General features: G+C 43.2%; 1 protein-coding gene across 2 annotated transcripts in view; it reads left to right on the top strand.

The window, feature by feature from the left end:
• LOC139155530 (calcium/calmodulin-dependent protein kinase type 1-like) overlaps positions 1-18,975 on the top strand; it is an 89,202-nt gene extending 70,227 nt beyond the window's left edge. For both annotated transcript variants that reach the window (XM_070730699.1, XM_070730700.1), the window contains exons 6-12: positions 2,540-2,666; positions 7,906-7,981; positions 10,045-10,157; positions 10,272-10,350; positions 12,307-12,394; positions 15,850-15,946; positions 18,293-18,975. In XM_070730699.1, coding sequence (XP_070586800.1) covers positions 2,540-2,666; positions 7,906-7,981; positions 10,045-10,157; positions 10,272-10,350; positions 12,307-12,394; positions 15,850-15,946; positions 18,293-18,357 — 645 coding nt within the window. In that variant the 3' untranslated portion in view covers positions 18,358-18,975. The remainder of the gene's footprint in view (positions 1-2,539; positions 2,667-7,905; positions 7,982-10,044; positions 10,158-10,271; positions 10,351-12,306; positions 12,395-15,849; positions 15,947-18,292) is intronic.
• Positions 18,976-19,377: the final 402 nt, after the last annotated feature.

The raw sequence follows: 19,377 nt of genomic DNA, 5'->3' as shown, positions 1-19,377 counted from the left end.
TAAACGAGCCCACGGGGCCGGTCTCCGTGGCCGGCAGGGAACAGAATGGAGCCTTCCGTGGCGTCTGCCTGCTGGGCTGGTAAGGGGGGGAACCGAGCCCAGCCCCGTGGCATTCGCTTTCCTCCCGCCCGCAGCCGACTGATCGTGGGCGGCTTCCCGATCTCGGAGAGCTTCCTGGGCATGAAAGCTCGCGAATGCAACAAGGACGAAAGCCAGGAAGCTCTCCGAGATCGGGAAGGAGCCCACGGTCAGATGGCTGCGTGCGGGAGGAAAGCGAATGCCTTTCTTTGTTGCGCTTCCACCAGCATGGCCTGGCTGGCAGCGGAAGATGTAACCGAGCTCACGGGGCTGGGCTCGGCTCCCCCTCTTACCAGCCCAGCAGGCAGCCGCCATGGAAGGCTCCGTTCCCTGTCGGCCACGGAGACCGGCCCCGTGGGCTCGTTTACATCTTCCGCTGCCAGCCAGGCAGCGCAACGAAGAGAGGCATTCGCTTTCCTCCCGCCGGCCCCTCAATCGGGCCGGTAGGGAACAGAATGGAACCAGCCCAGAAGCAATAGACGCAGGATCGGGCCGGCAGCAGGCGCAGGGCGAGGCAGCAGGTCTGCATCCTGGGCAGGCGGGCGGGCGGCGGGCGAGGAGGCGCGGCCGAGCGGCGACAGCGGCGGTTCTCCTCACTTCGGAGAGCTTCCTGGGCATGAAAACGCGCGAATCCAACAAGAACGAAAGCCAGGAAGCTCTCCCTGGCGGAGACCGCCGGCCCCTCAATCGGGCCGCCGTGACGGGGACCACTGGCCTGCCTAGCGGGCTGGGAGGGAGGTGGAATACGGGAGGAGGAGGAAGAGGAGGAGGAGGGAGGAAGGAGAGAGAGAGAGAGGGAAGCCGCCCGGCTGTTTTTAAAGGTGACAGCCGGGCGGCAGCGTTTTTTTTGCGGTTGTTTTTTTTTTGTTGCACGGATTAATTGACTTTCGTGTTACGAACCTTTCCCTGGAACCAATTAAGTTCGTATCTTGAGGTTCCACTGTATATATATAATTACGATAAGATAAATATTATGTACCTTTTTAATGTGTGTTTTTCTTTTCTGTCTTTTTTTAATATATAAATGTAATAAATATTATTTTTAAAGAAAAGAATAGAATAGAATATAGAATAGAATATAGAATGGAATGGAATAGGATAGAATAGAATATAGAATAGAATAGAATATAGAATAGAAGTAGAATGGAATAGGATAGAATAGAATATAGAATAGAATATAATAGAAAATAGAATAGAATAGAATATAGAATAGAAGTAGAATGGAATGGAATAGGATAGAATGGAAGATAGAATAGAAGATAGAATAGAATAGAAGTAAAATAGGAATAGAAAATAGAATAGAATAGAATAGAATTCTTTATTGGCCAAGTGTGATTGGACACAGAAGGAATTTGTCTCCTGGTGCATAAGCTCTCAGTGTACATCCAAACAGCAAAAAAGCGATAAGTCATAGATCATAAATCATAAGATACAATCCTAAATTGTAGGGTACAAACAATTGATAAATCATAATATACTAATAGGAGAAGGTAATAGGAGAGGTGAGAAAGATAAGGTGGAAACGAAGAAACAATGAGAAGGATAATAGAAATACAGCCCTATTGCATGGGTAAATATCCTTAGGCATAAGATAGTCCTGAGGGAGTTAGCTGTTTAGCAGAGTGACGGCATGGGGAAAGAAACTATGTGTCCAGTTGTTTTTGCATGCAACGCTCTGTATAGGGGAGAAGTTGAAACTGTTTACGTCCAAAATGTGGGGGGTCTCTAAATATTTTCTCAGTTCCCATCTGCTAAATCTGCCTCTTGGAACATTTGTTTCAGTGTATGTGAAACATGAAGCTGGCTGGAACAGCGTTGCTGCTGTCTATGGGGCAATCAGATGAAGATTAAATGGCAGCTTTACTTCTGTTGCTCATGGATGAATGCATAAGTGTGTGTGTGTGTATGTGTGTGTGAGAGGGCTCCTTCTGCCTGAGGCTGGGTCTCATTTGTCAACCGTTATTGACCCGTACTGATAACCACTGTTGATTTTAGAAGCTTCTAGTTGTATATTTTGGGTGTGTTTCTTTACTCGTACGTTTTCCGGGTACCATCCCTTTGATAAATTCTGCCCTTACCTCTGTTTCCTCTTGGCACTGTTTAGAGGAATGGAATCCCAACCTGTTTCCTTGCTTTGAACTCCATCCTTGGTTCCTTTGAAAAACGATGCTTATCTTTTAAAGCCAGCTTTAGGAAACTGGGATCGTTGTTGTTGTTTTTTTAAAATTGATTTTAATTTTATTTCAGGAATTTATTTTCCACAGCCTGTTTTGTTCAGGTTTATTTCTGTTACTGTATTTTATAAGGTGGGTATTTTTAGTTGTTGTTGTTTTTTTAAATATATGAAGCATTTGTTTTAACAGTCTACAATGGTTGGTTTGCATGGATTTGCTCTGCAGGTTGATAAAGCTGTTCCATCGTCCCAATCCTGCCTTTTTGCTTCCTTTCCATTTCCTATCAGCCTGAGAACCTGCTGTACTACAGCCTGGATGAGGACTCCAAGATCATGATTAGTGACTTTGGGCTGTCGAAGATCGAAGGCTCCGGCAGTGTCATGTCTACAGCCTGTGGAACTCCTGGCTATGTGGGTGAGCAGCAAAGGTCCCACACTTCATGAAATAACACGGATATTTGGGGAGGGGTGAGAGCAGAAAGCCAAACTAATAATCCATCTTATGTGCTCTGTATGGAGCTGAAACTAGGCAGGTTGGGAAACTATTATTATTATTATTATTATTATTATTATTATTATTATTATTATTATTATGTCAATACAACACAGCAAACAAGATCACTATGCTGGATTTCGTATTTCATCACCAGTCGGGCGCTTCCCAAGCACCTAGGACTGTGTGATGTAGCGGCAAATTATGTTTGCCGATCCCAGTAAAGTGGCCTTTTGCAATTGACAGATGGAGATTTTGTCAATTCTGATGGTTTCCAAATGTCCGCTGAGATCCTTTGGTACTGCGCCCAGCGTGCCAAGTACTACTGGGACCACTTTCACTGGCTTATGCCAGAGTCATTGCAGCTCGATTTTTAGATCTTTGTATTTCACTAATTTCTCTAGCTGCTTCTCCTCAATTCTGCTGTCTCCTGGGATTGCGATGTCGATGATCCATACTTTCTTTTTCTCCACGATCACAATGTCTGGTGTGTTATACTTCAGAATTCGGCCAGTCCCAGAGTAGTTTTGCTTGCTCATTTTCGACCACTTTTTCGGGCTTATGATCCCACCAGTTCTTTGCCACTGGTAAATGGTAGTTCCGGCACAAGTTCCAGGGGATCATCTGTGCCATAGCATCAGATTTGTATGCCGCCCCTCTCCGTAGACTCAACTCAAACAACCTTTATCACTAACATACTGTAATAACCAAGAACAAGGCACTCCCGTGAGGCAACAACAACATTAGCCAACTGACAACTATTTATATATGAGCTGTCCGATGGGTGGACCAATGGCAGGGCTGCATTCTCCCACCGTATTTTTTATTCTACACATGCACAGGAAGCAAAATCGTGCACACATGAGATTTCAGTGGTTTTATTTATTTATTTATCTATTCATTCTTATTTTTATTCCACCCTTCTCCTTAGACTCAGGGCGGCTTACAACAAGTTAGCACTAGCACTTTTTAACAGAGCCAGCGTATTGCCCCCACAATCTGGGTCCTCATTTTACCCACCTCGGAAGGATGTCAACCTTGAGCTGGTGATGAGATTTGAACCGCTGACCTACAGATCTAGAGTCAGCTTCAATGGCCTCTAGTACAGCACTCTATCTGCTGCGCCACCCCGGCTCATTTTTTGCTTCCGCGCACGCAATTTTTTTCTACGCATGCACAGAAGCAACATAATTGCCAAAATCTCTCGCGCGCACATCCACTCATCAGATTTTGCTTCCTGTTCATGTGCAGAAGCAAAAATACACTGGGACGCGCATGCGTGGGAACTGAAGCTGCACGCAAAGTGCACTGAGCACTACTGGTGCGCCCTCCTCAACCATACTGGTAGGTGTTATGGTTGGCTCTGGCCCAGCTCCTGCCCTAAGGAATGTGCAGGTGGATGTGGGGGAAACATCCAAATGCCGCAGGCCTGTTTTGCTCCTGATGGAATCTGCCGACGAAGCCGCCTCTGACCAAGGAAGTGTGAGTGACAGGGAAGAGGGGAGTTTGGCAGACAGCCCAGGAGGAGATCAATCATCTGTATCATCCCTGGATTCTGAACAAGAATTAATGACACATCCACGCATGCGTAGAGTGATGCATAGGAGACAACAACTGAAGGATTATTACAAGAGAAAATGAGGCCACCTGTTTATCTGTTGCTACAGATAAAAGTGCAGCTTGGTGTTTTAGCCTCATGGCAGTTTATCTGGTTCATTGTTTCATCAAGATCGTGGTTTTTGTGCTGTTCAAGATTGTGTGTGGACTCTCTGGACTTTAGAATTGGACTCAATTTCCCAGTTATTGGGTGAGCAATTGGATTGCATTTAATCTGTGCCTTGTGTGTACCAGAAAATCCCTTTGACATTTAAAAAGGGAGCTGCTTCTGTTTTTCTGTTTATAAAAACTTTTGGGTTTTCCTTTTATCATGTGGTGTGTGTCTTCCTGGACTAATTACCCTGTAATTACGGGCGGTTGAAACACGCCGGCAAAACAGGTAGTAACCCAATATTAGTGAAAATGGAGCTTGGGAGGGCTGTTGGCGGCCTTCCTGTGCTCCGTTGTCACTGGCAGAGGCATCGCGGGCCGGTCCTTTGCTGTTTTCCAGGGTGGCCCCACGGGCCAGATCTAAGCACCCCACAAGCCGGATCTGGCCCCTTAACCTTTGAGTTTGACATCCCTGGTATAGGGTTCTTGAGCAAGGGGTTGGACTAGAACAGGGTTGATCCATATTCCGGATCTTAGGGACCACTAAATTCATAATTTTAAATCCTGCAGACCACTAATATGATCTGCCTAATGACCGGCTGGGAGGGTGTGGCTGGGTGGCCATATGACAGGGTGTCATTCATGTCAAGGGGCGCCTCGCCAGTCTCTACTCGCCCCTCCCCTGCCAGCCACTCCTCCCTGCCCACGCAGGCTCCTTAGGGCCCCAACAGGAAGCAGTTGTTGGAGCTAAGCAGCCACCACGAGAAAGAGTTGGCAAAGCAGCTGGCTCAGTTCAAATTGGATAGTAGAAGCACCTCACTGAGGACTAGGAGCATAGGCTTTCCAAGCAGAGGAAAAACCTGCGGGAGTGCAGGGCCAGCTAGCAGCGCTTGGAGGCTCAGTGGGCTGAGATGGTCAGCCAATTCCAGGCCATGATGCAGTCCCACTTGGAAGAATGTCCTCCATCTCTTTGCCACCAGCGGTCCTTCCCTCCAGCCTTCGTCCAAAGCCCCACACCAGGAGGCTGAAGCAGTTAGAATGTCTGCCCCCCTTCCAACCCAAAAAGACCTTGATGGGAGAGAGACTCTGTAGCAACACAGACATTCATTGCACATATCTGGTGCAGGGGCCGTAGCTTGATGACCTCTGATTTAGTGCAATATAAAAAAAATGCAAATAATTTTGCATTTGCTGGCCACCAACATTTTCTTGCAGACCACCAGTTGATGACCTGGACTAGAAGACCTTCAAGGTTCCTTTGAATTCTATTCCAATTAAATAATTGAAGGAAGAGGGGTGTTTTTGTGTTGGTTTTTTTGCCTTTGACAGGAATTATTTTTCTGGTTTCGATTTCATTCTCGTCTAGGCACTTCCGTAACCATTATCTTGACTCCTTCCTTTTTAAAGAGGCTTACAATGTTCTTTGCCGTTTTTTTAATTGCCCCTTTTGGGGTCATTCCCATTTCCAAATAAAGAAGGATTTTGTTGGGTTTGTGTGAGTTTTTCACTCAAGCGGTGGCTTCGGCCTGACAGGGCCTTGTTCTCTCTGGAGTCCAAGTAAATTAAGGCATTCAATCTTTCACGAAAGGTTTTCCTCAGGAAGAGTAATCGATAAACAAAGGGCTAATTCAGGATTTCCACAGCCATGCCATTGAGCGGGAAGTGGGCTGAGACGCCAGTAGCTTTTAAAAGAAAAGGGCAGGAAGGAAGCTACCAAGGAGACATTTCTGCTTTAAAGAGAATCCATTCTAAGTAATCCCATGACAAGAAACCCATCCTTTGGGACAGGAATTGCCAAATAATATGGTATTTGTTCTATTGTGCTGTGTTAAGCTTTAAATGTCATTGGACTAAAAATTTCTAATAAATTTCTAAGTCAATAAATAAACAAACAAACAAACAAACAAATAAATGGTTATATTGGTTTAATATTGGTTTAACATTTAAATATGTCAAAGGGTTAAATAAGGTTCAGGAGGGAAGTGTTTTTAATAGGAAAGGTTTTTTTTAAAACAATTTTTATTGGTTTTATAGGTTAACATAAAACAAACATATAACAGTGCACAGTGCATGTGCCCATCACCAAACAACACACACACCCCGTCACCCCCACCACCCCTACAAGAGGATTCAAAGAAATTTTACTTGTTTATCTATCTATTAATCCTTGGCTCTATCTTGAACGAATTTTATTAAAAGAGTGATTGTAATTTATTTTTCGTATTTACATCACAGATTCTACTGTTAACATATAATCTTTTACCTTGTTCCATCGCATCATCAGCTTCTCTAGTTTGTTCTCATCAAAATTATTTAATCTTATTTCCATAATTTCAAAATGTATGTGATCCACCATATACCAGTACCAATTTTGTACTGTCCATTTTGTAGAGTCTTTCCATCCTAATACTATCACCGCTTGAGCACTTTCCAATGCTGCAGTTTTAATTTCCTTAGATTCTCCTAATTCTCATTTTCCCGTTTTTAATAGGAAAGTGAACACAAGAACAAGGGGGCACAATCTGAAGTTATTTGGGGGAAAGATCAAAAGCAACGTGAGAAAATATTATTTTACTGAAAGACTAGTAGATGCTTGGAACAAACTTCCAGCAGACGTGGTTGGTAAATCCACAGTACCTGAATTTAAACATGCCTGGGATAAACATAGATCCATCCTAAGATAAAATAAAGGAAATAGTATAAGAGCAGACGGACCTTGAGGTCTTTTTCTACCGTCAATCTTCTATGTTTCTGTGACACAATAATTAAAAAGTTGAACAACAACAAGAAATAAAAACAAGAAATAAAATCCCAAAACCCTTTTAATAGTATTTTGATTCTTAGCTTGATTAACAAGAGAGCAATGGAGAAATAAAGAAACTGTTATCAGACATAACCACTCTCTTATAACGAACCATTAATCCACAGAGTAAATAAAACGAAATGAAAAGAAGAATAGAAAGATAGAAACAAGACAATTCAAAAAGACTAATGTATATTGAAATTAGGAAATGAAATGCGTGCAAATGAATAAGCTGTAAACAAGGTCCAGCTAAATAGCTGGCATTGATGTTAAGTTCTGATACCATTGTAAATTATTGTATAAAGCATAATGCTTTATTGTGTAATGCTACTCTTTTGTTTGTTTTGTTTGTATGTTTGTCTATGTTTTTTGTTGTTGTTTTGTTTTTAATGTAAATAACTAATAAAGATATTTAAAAACAAACAAACTAGAGAGCAATTCTCAGAACTGGGTCACGCAATCTGGGGCTGGATGCTGTTGCCAAATAGTGAGTCTGTGGTCTGGATCTATTGGAGGCCTTCTGCCAACTCTGAAGATGCTCCCTAGTGTAAGAGGTATTAACCAATAAGTATTTGTAGACATAGCAATACATTTCAGTCTTTAATAAGTTGCATTCTTTCTTTCCTGCCGCTCCCTCCTGCTGTGGTCCAGCTCCCGAAGTCTTGGCACAGAAGCCTTACAGCAAAGCTGTGGACTGCTGGTCTATTGGAGTCATTGCCTACATCTTGTATGTATTGAGTGGAATTGGGGTGGGGTGGGTGGGATAAACAGGAAGATAGGGAAGACTGATAATACTTTCGGTTGCTTCGGAATACACCTCTGTCTAGTTGTATGATAAATGTATGACAAATGTATTTTTTCTTTTATGTACACTGAAAGCATAGGCACCAAAGACAAATTCCTTGTGTGTCCAATCACACTTGGCCAATAAATAATTCTATTCTTTTCTATTTAATGATTTAAAAACACGATCCTGCCGGTTTGTCCTTCCAGGATGTATTTGGCATTTGCATAGCTGCTTCACTGGTCTGTTTTTGTTCTTTTGTATATGGCTTTTAATTTTACATGATTCCCCCTTTGCAATTTGGAGGACAGGAAATTCCAACTCCCTTCGATCACAATGTGATTTTTGTCTTCCTGCTTCCATCCCTTCAGTCTAGGGAATAATTGTATTTTCCCCCCTATGTTTTGCCGCAGAGATGATAATCTCTCTCTCAGGTTGTTTTTTAGCACTTTCTGAATGTAACAGAGCAAGTTGGCAAAGTGTATTTTGGGTTAGGGTTGTATTTTAGAGGAAAATGAGTTTGCCAATATGTAATATTGTACCAATTAATATAAACATTGCATATAGTATAGTACAGTGATGGTGAACCTATGGCATGGGTGCCACAGGTGGCACACGGAGCCATATCTGCTAGCATATGAGCTGTTGCCCTAACTCAGCTGCAATATGCATGTGTGTGCTGGCCAGCTGATTTTTGGCTCACAGAGGCTCTGGGAGGGTATTTTTGGCTTCCAGAGAGCCTCTGAGGGGATGGGGGAGGACGTTTTTACCCTTCCTTGGCTGTAGGGAAGCCTTTGAAGCCTGGGTAGGGCAAAACATGAACCCACCAGAAGTTGGGAAACAGGCGATTTTCAGCCTCCAGAGGGCCTCCAGGAGGCACGGGAAGCTGTTTTTACCCTCCCCAGGCATTGAATTATGGGTGTGGGCACTCACACATGTGAGCTCAATGAACAGCTTAATATTTTATCTGCCTTTGTCCCTATTCCTCCTCTTTTAATAATAATAATAATAATTATTATTATTATTAATTAGATTTGTATGCCGCCCCTCTCCGAAGACTCGGGGCGGCTCACAACAATAATAAAAAACAATATTGTAGCGAAACAAATCTAATATTAAAAAAGAAGCATATAAAACCCTATCATATTTAAAACCAAACAACACATACATACCAAACATAAAATATAAAGAGCCTGGGGGAAAGGTGTGTCAACTCCCCCATGCCTGGCGATAAAGGTGGGTCTTGAGTAGTTTGCAAAAAACAAGGAGGACGGGGGCAGTTCTAATCTCCGGGGGGGTTGATTCCAGAGGGCCGGGGCCACCACAGAGAAGGCTCTTCCCTGGGGCCCACCAAACGACATTGTTTAGTCGACAGGACCTGGAGAAGGCCAACTCTGTGGGACCTTATCGGTCGCTGGGATTCGTGTGGTAGCAGGCGGTTCCGGAGATATTCTGGTCCAATGCCATGTAGGGCTTTAAAGGTCATAACCAACACTCTTTTCCTTTCTGGATCCAGATATAACCACTTCTCTCTCTCTCACTCTCTTTTCCTTTTCCCATTGAACAGACTTCTCTTCCTCACCGTTTTAACTGTTCCTAATCTATATTCCCCTCCCTCTATATTGTATGTACACTGATCCCTCATTTTTCACGGGGGATGCGTTCCAAGACCACCCGTGAAAAATGAATTTCCGTGAAGTAGAGGAAAGATATTGTTTTATGCATTTAACGAGTATTTGGACTTTTAAAACCCACCCTTTGCATTAAACAGTCATTCTATAATGTTTCTCAGCTGGGACTACATGTGATATGCGCTACCAGTTTCTTTAATAGAGTGCAGTAGTACTGTGGAAGAATTTTATGAATTTTTAATGGATTTAAAATTTTTAATGGATTTAAGCCCCCTTTGAAAACCCGTGAAATAGCGAATCCATGAAAGATGAACCGTGAAGTAGCGAGGGATTACTGTAGTCACACATGGACTATTTCCCCCTCTTTTACCTCAGATTGTGTGGGTATCCGCCATTTTACGACGAGAACGACACCAAGCTCTTTGAACAGATCTTGAAGGCTGAATATGAATTTGATTCCCCCTACTGGGACGATATATCGGACTCAGGTGAGGAAGGAGTACGTTTCTCCGGATGCCCCGATCAAAAAATAAAAGTTGGATTCCACAGCGGCTGTAATGTCAGTGTTTGCTTCTCACCCGCCTTCTTTTATTGCTTTCCAGCCAAAGATTTCATCCAGCATTTAATGGAGAGAGACCCCAAGAAGCGATTCACCTGTGAGCAAGCCCTGCAACACCCATGGTAAGGTTTACCACCCCCCTTGGCTTTTGAACTTTAATTATTAGGAAATTCAGGGGTGGGTTCTAACTTACCTCGCTACAAGTTCACTTCCGCCTGTGCTGGGTGGGTGCAGTGCCGATTTTTTTAAAAAGGCCCCCAAAAGCCAAAAACAAGATGGATACACATGCGCAATGTCAGAAATACGGCTTCTGCACATGCTCAGACGTTTCCATGGTACAGATATACACTGCTCAAAAAACTAAAGGGGACACTTAAACCAGTGTTTCCCAACCTTGACTACTTGAAGATATTTGGACTTCAACTCCCAGAATTCCCCAGCCAGCGAATGCGAATTTTGGGAGTTGAAGTCCAGATATCTTCAAGTGTCCAAGGTTGGGAAACCCTGACTTAAACAACAGAATATAACTCCAAGTAAATCAAACTTCTGTGAAATCAAACTGTCCACTTAGGAAGCAACACTGATTGACCATCAATTTCATTTTGTTGTCAGCACATTCAACTTTGTACAGAACTCTTTTTAAAAAAATATATATTTTTATTGATTTTGTAAATATGGTTACATAAAACAAACATAAAACAGTGCACAGTGCGTGTGCCCATCACCCGACCGACAATAACCATCACCACCACCACCAATTGCGGGGGGTTCAAATATTTACTAGTTTATATATATATATTTCCTTGGCTCTACTGTGCATTTGTTATTATTGAAAGAGTGATTGGAGTTTATTTTTCACATTTGCCACACAGATTCTACTCAGCATATAACCTTTCACCTTATTCCATCGTGCCATCAGCTTCTCCAGTTTATTTTCATCAAAGTTGTTTAATCTTATTTCCATGATTTCAAAATGAATGTGATCCACCATGTACCAGTACCAGTTCTGTAGTGTCCATTTTATAGACTCTTTTCAACCCAATACCACTACCGCTTGAGCGCTTTCCAGTGCTGCAGTTTTTATTTCTTTAAAATCTCTTAGTTCTCTTTGTTTAATTAATATCGCTATTTCTTTTGTAATTGTCCAATTAATATTTAACATTTTATTTATTTCGTTCTGCACTTCCAAAATTTCTGAATTTCTACACATACAGAACAAAGTACTCAACATAGTTCCCTCTAAGCTGAGCAGTGAGCAATCGCTCACTTAAAAATCATCATCAACTCAGAGTTTTCCAAACCTGCCCAGAAGCCGAGAGGGAAAGAGTGAGAGGGAAGGAGAGAGAGAGGAAGAGAGGAAGAGAGAGAAACAGATAGAAAAAAGAGAGGAAGAAAAAGAGAAAGAAAAAGAATGGGAGTAAGGAAGAGAGAAAGAAAATCAAAATCTAGTTTGAAACTAGCTCAACTATTTAAGTGGCATTTTGATATTGATAGAGTGGCCCTATTGTGAGCTCACTGTTAGAGACACACAGTACAGTATTTTATTTTGAAATTCTATTAGGCAAAACAGGGTGGGTTTTTGTTTGTTTGTTTGTTTGTTTGTTCGTTTATTTATTTATTTGTTTGTTTATTTATTTATTTATTATTTCTGTGCCGCTCAGACACTATACTTTTCCACCCACCCCCGAAAAAAATTAGAGGGAACACTGGTACTCAATGAGAATATATCATTCATTCAGATCTAGGATGTGTTCTTTGAGTGTTCCCTTTATTTTTTTTTGAGCAGTGTATATATATTTTTGCAGTAGTCTATTTGCATGTAGGTGGACCCACTTGGAGATGGATAGGGGAGCAGTGTCTCCAAGGGGTCGCGATCCACAGGTTGTGAATCACTGGCCTAAGGCAAAACTCTGTAAACACAAATGCTAAAATGACCCCCAGCGTAAAATAACCTAAAGAATTTCTTTGGGGAGCCTATCCATCAACTAGGTAACATCACTGGTTTCTCTTTTAACAGCTGCCCCTTTTCTTACTTTTCATGTCTGCAAAGTAGGGACGAATGCTTTCTCTCTTCTCAGGATTGCTGGAGACACCGCACTAGACAAGAACATCCATCAATCAGTCAGTGAGCAGATCAAAAAGAATTTTGCCAAAAGTAAATGGAAGGTGAGGGTGTCCAATAGATGCTTTTTAATTATTCCATGTGCTTGTTTTGTTTGTTTAATTTTGATACTCCTTTTCCTGAAGAATACTATGGGCATCAAGTGGGGGAAAGCTGATGAGTTTATAACTCAAGGGATGTTCCTATTCCTGTCTTCCCCAGCATAGGGAAGCCCTACATGGCATTGGGCCAGATTACCTGCGGGGTCCCCTCCCACCACATGACTCCCAGTGACGGGTTAGATCCCACAGAGTCAGCCTTCTCCATCAATTAGACAATGTCACTTGGCGGGGCCTGGGGAAGAGCCTTCTCTGTGGGGGGCCCTGACTCTCTGGAATCAGCTCCTCCCAGAGATTCACACTGCCCCCACCCTCCTCGCCTTTTGCAAAAGTCTAAAGACTCATTTATGCCACCAGTCTAGGGGCCATTTGACTGTAGCCTCCTGGCCGACAAAACGTAATGTATGTGTTGTGTGCATAGGAATGATTGATTTTTTTAATATTACTGTATTGGGTTTTAGTCTAACTTAGTTATAATACGGTAATTGGATTAGGAAGTTTATATTGGTTTTTTTAATATCTTGTAAGCCATCCCGAATCCTCGGAGAGGGTGGCATATAAATCAATCAATCAATCAAATAAATAAACAAACAAACAAATAAGAAAATAAGTCAGTAAGTGTTGTATTGCCTCCGTACAAATTGATGGTGAGGCCATACTTGGAGTACTGTGTACAGTTCTGGTCACCGCACCTCAAGAAGGATATAATGGAACTGGAAAAGGTGCAAAAAAGGGCAACAAGAATGATCAAGGAAATGGAGCCCCTCCCTTATGAAACCAGGTTGCAATGCCTTGGTCTCATCGGCCTTAAAATCCGGCGTTCAAGGGGTGACTTGATCAAAGTGCATAAAATCATGCATGGGATAGAAAAGGTGGATAGCAAAAAAATATTTTCTCCATCACACAATACTAGGACAAGGGGGCACTCACTAAAGCTCATAGATAAGAAAGTGAGGACAAACCCAGGGAAATATTTCTTCACCCAGAGGGTCGTTGGTTTATGGAATTCACTTCCAGAAGAGGTCGTGACAGCTGTCAGCCTTGATAGCTTCAAGGCAGGATTAGACAGATTCATGGATGCCAAGTGTATCGGTGGTTATTGAAACGGATGTCCACGTGTCGCCTCTATGTTGGTTGAGGCAGGCAGGATTCCCTTGAGTACCATTTGTTGGGGGTTGAGGGAAAGGGAGGGTCTTGCCTTCTCTTTCTGCTCAAGATCCCCATGGACAATTGGTGGGCCACTGTGTGACGCAGAATGCTGGACTTAATGGGCTTTGGCCTGATTCAGCATGGCTCTTCTTATGTTCTTGTGTTCTTAAGTAAGTAAATAAGTAAGTAAGTCCTTTGAGAAGGGTGGCATATAAGTCCGATAGATAACTAACTAACTAACTAACTAACTAACTAACTAAATAAATAAATAAATAAATAAATAAATAAATAAATAAATAAATAAATAAATAAGTTAAATAAACATAAAAGATATTTGTTGGGTTTTTAAAGAGCCGTGGTTAGAATCAGGGGTGGGTTTTACTTACCTTACCCACCCGGTTCGCATTGTGGTGGAAGCGCATGTTTTTCATGCGCATATCACTTCCTGGAAAACGTCTCACTGAGCATACACAGTACTAAGAAAAAAGCTTCTGCGCATGCACAGAAGCAAAAAACAAGATGGCGCCACCATCGGGGGCAAGAGAACCAACTTGGGGGCGTGGCAGGCCTGTGTTGCTGCTGATTCCAGTGGCATAAGCTGCCAATTTATTAACGGTTCTTCATTCGGGAGGAAGCCACCTCTGGTTAGAATGCAGTACTGCAGGCTACTTCTGCTGGCTTAGCGGTTTACTCAGCCTCCCATCCTTAAATGAGGACCCAGATTGTTGGGGGGCAATATGCTGACTCTGTGAACCGCTTAGAGAGGGCTGTAAAAGCACTGTGAAGCGGTATATACATGAAGTCTTAAATGCTGTTGCTGTTGCTAGGAGCTGCCCCAGAATCTCCTGCTACAAGGTGGATGGCGAATAAATTCAATCCCTACATTCAATGCAATCCATCGATCCATAAATTATTGACAGCATGGGGAAAGGAAACAATGGAACAAACTCTTAAGATGTTTTGCTCACTTGTCTGTGTGGGAGGTTGACTTTTCTTTTCACTTTCATTTGCTTTGCAAATGAAGGAGGCACTCCGCACAGTCACTCATGCCCCCATCACCTCTCGTCTTGACTACTGCAATGCACTCTACATGGGGCTACTCTTGAAGAGTGTTCGGAGACTTCAGCTGGTGCAAAATGCAGTGGCATGTGAAACATCTCCCCTGGGCACGTTTAATTTATACATGGTATGCTTGTGTGTGTGTCTGTTAGTATATGGGGTTGTTCTTAAATCTTTAAATATTTTAATTAATTGGATTATCATGATTGTTTTACTTGTTGTGAGCCGCCCCGAGTCTTCGGAGAGGGGCGGCATACAAGTCCAAATAATAAATAAAAATAAATAAATTATGGGTGTACCAACGTACACCCGTATGACTCCATTTTTACGCAAGGGCATTGGTTGCCAGTGGGTCTCCAAACACAATTCACAGTGTTGGTTATTACCTTTAAAGCCCTAAATGGCTCACGGCCTGAATATTTATGGGACCGCCTCCTGCCTCGTACCACGCTGCGCCCATTAAGGGCCCACAGAGTTGGCCTTCTCCAGCTCTCGTCCACCAATGTTGGTTGGCGGGACCTCGGGGAAGAGCCTTCTCTGTGGTGGCTCCGACTCTGTGGAATCAACTGCCTCCAGACATTCGCAGTATCTCCTCCCTACCGGTCTTCCAGAAAGACGTTAAAACTTGTCTTTTCCGGCAGGCCTGGAATTCGATTGACTGGTATGGTTTTTTTAATGATATACTAGTTTTTATGGCATCGTAGATTTTATTGATGTATTTATTGCTCTTTTTACTTGTATTTATAACTTTTGTTAGCTGCTCAGAGTCCGTTTCAGAGTGAGCGGCATATAAATGCAATAAATACATAATAATAATAATAATAATAATAATAATAATAATAATAATAATAATTATTATTATTATTATTGTTGTTATTGTTATTATTATTATTAATTTATTAAATTTGTATGCCGCCCTTCTCCAAGGAGTTGGGGCGGCTCACAACAATAACAATACAATACAATACAATACAAATATAGAATAGAATAGAATAGAATTCTTTATTGGCCAAGTGTGACTGGACACACAAGGAATTTGTCTTTGGTGCATATGCTCTCAGCGTACATAAAAGAAAAAGATACATTTGTCAAGAATCATCTAATGTTAAGAAAAAAACTAAGTTTAAAAAACCCACAATAATTAAAAACTAAAAATAAAATTTCTCTCCTCCTTTCTCCCCTCTCCCTTTCAGCAAGCTTTCAACGCAACAGCTGTGGTGAGGCATATGAGGAAGCTACAACTTGGAACCAGTCAAGAGGGGCCTGGCCAAGCCATGCAGGAGAGCAACGGTGAGAGGTTACGGGTGCCTCTGTGCGCCCTTCCTGCTCAGAGGCCTTCCTTCTGTTTGTGAGCGCTGGCATCCGTCGGCCCACGACGACAGCAGCGCCGCATTTGACCTTTGCTTTTGAGTCTTCTTTTGTTCTGCTGCCAAAACGTTGCCGATGAAAGCTGACCATGCTGGGGGCCACAGACCTATATAGTGGGGGGCAACTGGGCCCAGTAGTTGGGAAGAAGCAGCAGGTCTTCAGGACCTCCTCACCTTCTTCCTAAAATCCGTCTCGTTCTGAAGATCGGCTCGAGGCAGCAGGAGCCGCGTTGTATGTCAATGGGCTGTTGAAGTTTGTGTGATGCTGTTCTTCACAAAAATATCTCCTTAAAGTCACATTCTGTTCTGCCGGGCTGCCTGGTAGGAGCCTCCCGAAAATTCAAGGGTACAAATTTCAGACACACACACGTTTGAAAATTCAAAACAATGTTCTTTATCCCAAAATTCAAAATAAACTAAGCACTCTTTTTGTATTGCAAAGAGCACTCTTCCAAAAACAACCGGGTAGTCTGTACAATTTCCCTTAAGCAGTCATTAAGTACTTAGCTAGCAGCTGTGAAGAAACTTCACACCCCTTCTTCTTCCAACGAAGTGACACACACACACACACACACACACACGTGGTTCTGATTTGTTTTCAGAAGCATGAAAAATCAACAAAGTCCAGAAACCAGTAACACAGGATCCCTGACGAACTGCAATCAGATACTCTTCCACAACGGCCAAACCCACATGCTGCTATTTATAGCAGCAGCCCTAATTACTGGAGCCCCACCCAAACACAGGTGGCCGCTCTTATCTCCTGTAATATGTTCTTACTTGGTCTCTTCTACGCATAATTCTGCGCTTGCGTGGGTCCAAAATATCTTCATCCGAATCAATGGAAGATAAGGGAGATTGACTGCCTGGGCTGTGTGCCAAGCCCCCCTCTGCCGAGTCACTCCCACCTTCTTCTTTGTCCGAGGAAACTAAACTCTGAACTGACTCTGTCGGGAATAACACAGGCCTGTGACATGTTGAAGTTTCCCCTGCATCTACCTCCACATTCCCTGGGGAAGGAGCTGGGCCAGAGCCAACCACAACACATTCTAAGAATAAAGTCTTATGAACCATGGAGTCAATCTGGTCACTAAGTGTTCTGTCCGGCCCGGTTAATTGATCCGTAATTAATCCCCAATGAAGACTCGAAAGCAAAGTCACTATGTATATTAGTCTATTTACAAAGAAACTGTGCTGGAAACAGCAATTAAATCAGAGGAATGTCAGTTTGATTGCCGACAGTCCACCATTATCAGCACAGTTAATAATGAGCATCCAATATAAGGTAATAAATCCAAATCATTAGTTTCCACTTAAGAACCCCAGCCCGAAAAAATTTCCCAGGAAATTTATGAGTGGCACGAAGGCCCGGCCAGTTTCCTGCCATTCCCCCTGGGTTTCTGTCTCTGACAGTGTATGGGAGGCAGTCTTGCATAGACAGCTTCAATGCCTAGATCTACATTGCCGGCGATATTCTTGTCTCCCTCGCATTCTTCTTACCCTAGTGTCTAATATTGGGTCCCACAATTTCCCACTCCTCATCTGACTCCAACCTTACCATAGCTGGGGGTTCTGCAGTCTCTGGGGGTTCCCCAGGCCCTAACTCTCCCTCACTCTCACTTTCTGATTTCTCTGGTAAGCCCACTGGCCTATGATACCCAGACGGACCCGGTTCATTAGAAACATAGAAGACTGACAGCAGAAAAAGACCTCATGGTCCATCTAGTCTGCCCTTATACTATTTCCTGTATTTTATCTTAGGATGGATATATGTTTATCCCAGGCATGTTTAAATTCAGTGACTGTGGATTTATCAACCACGTCTGCTGGAAGTTTGTTCCAAGGATCTACTACTCTTTCAGTAAAATAATATTTTCTCATGTTGCTTTTGATCTTTCCCCCAACTAACTTCAGATTGTGTCCCCTTGTTCTTGTGCTCACTTTCCTATTAAAAACACTTCCCTCTTGGACCTTATTTAACCCTTTAACATATTTAAATGTTTCGATCATGTCCCCCCTTTTCCTTCTGTCCTCCAGACTATACAGATTGAGTTCATGAAGTCTTTCCTGATACGTTTTATGCTTAAGACCTTCCACCATTCTTGTAGCCCATTCTCCGCAAAGTCCGTGATCAAAGGAGCCGGATGCGAGCCACCCACAACACTAAGTAGCTTCCCTTTCCCTAGTCGGAGGCAGCCCCGGAATCATGCGATTTCTACTCCTATCTCCGGTCTTGACTGGTTCTTTTCTCCCCCTTTCTCTCCTTCAGGCTCGGCTACTAATAGCAGTGAGGAATCCTTGGGGAATGGCTCCCACTGCCAAACTCAGGACTGAACGTTCGCCAAAGGACAGAGGACTTAGATGGCAAAGCCAGCAGCGATCCTAACTGAGCGGGCAGCCCCAAGCCCCGTTGTAAAAGCGCTAGGGAAGGTTCTGGGACCCACCTTCCCTGCAAAGTACGGCCGAGCCCCACTACAGGGGAATGGAACCGCTCCCCCTATTAATTCGCGTCCTCCAGAATCCGGAAGCGGAGGCTAATATTTTCCGAGTCCCACACTTCCTTTGAGATGCTTTGATCGGCTCCCATGTTCCACTCCCCAACGCACCAACAAGACCCTCCTGTTGTCCCTGCCCCCCATTCTCATTCATCAGCGATGATGCCGCCCTCTTTGGCCCTTCTTCGTGTGAGCGGCTTAAGTCTTGGAAAGAAATACTCAATAAACTCCCCCCCACCCTCTGGCTTTCTTCTGCAGCAGCCACTCAAGTGGGGGTTTGCTCTCCAGCTGTGCACACCATTACATCGCTTGAGGACACCAGCGAGCAACAACACCCGCCCTGCTTCTCCCACACGACCCAGCCAAACCAAGGAAAGAAGGACGTAGATACACCGTAGCTGGCCCTTGGCTCAGTTGCGGGCAGTGTTGGAGAATAAAGATGGTTTGTTTGCAGGGAGAAGCGTGCGCTAGCTTTCAGCTTTCCACCTACGTGAGCTATAGAAGTTTCTAAAGAAAGGGACGCTGGTTTTCTACAGTCTTTCTAGGAGCTATGGTCCTCTGGGGAGGCGAGAAGCCATGGCTATCTTGAACAGCGTCTACGGAGGTCCTCTCAATCATCCAGGCCTGGGGTAGGAAAAATTGGCTCTTCTGTGACAGGTGGACTTCAACTCCCAGAATAAATAAATAAATAAATAAATAAATTCATTCCTTCATTCATTCATTCATTCATTCATTCATTAAATTTGTATGCCGCCCCTCTCCGCAGACCTGGGGCAGCTCACAGCAGTGATAGAAACAATGTACAATACAAATCTAATAATACGAAGTTAAAAACCCATAATTTAAAAAACATGCACAC

This window comes from Erythrolamprus reginae, unplaced genomic scaffold (assembly GCF_031021105.1).
Source record: "Erythrolamprus reginae isolate rEryReg1 unplaced genomic scaffold, rEryReg1.hap1 H_27, whole genome shotgun sequence".
NCBI lineage: Eukaryota > Metazoa > Chordata > Lepidosauria > Squamata > Dipsadidae > Erythrolamprus > Erythrolamprus reginae.
This window is presented reverse-complemented; position numbering and strand designations above follow the sequence as displayed.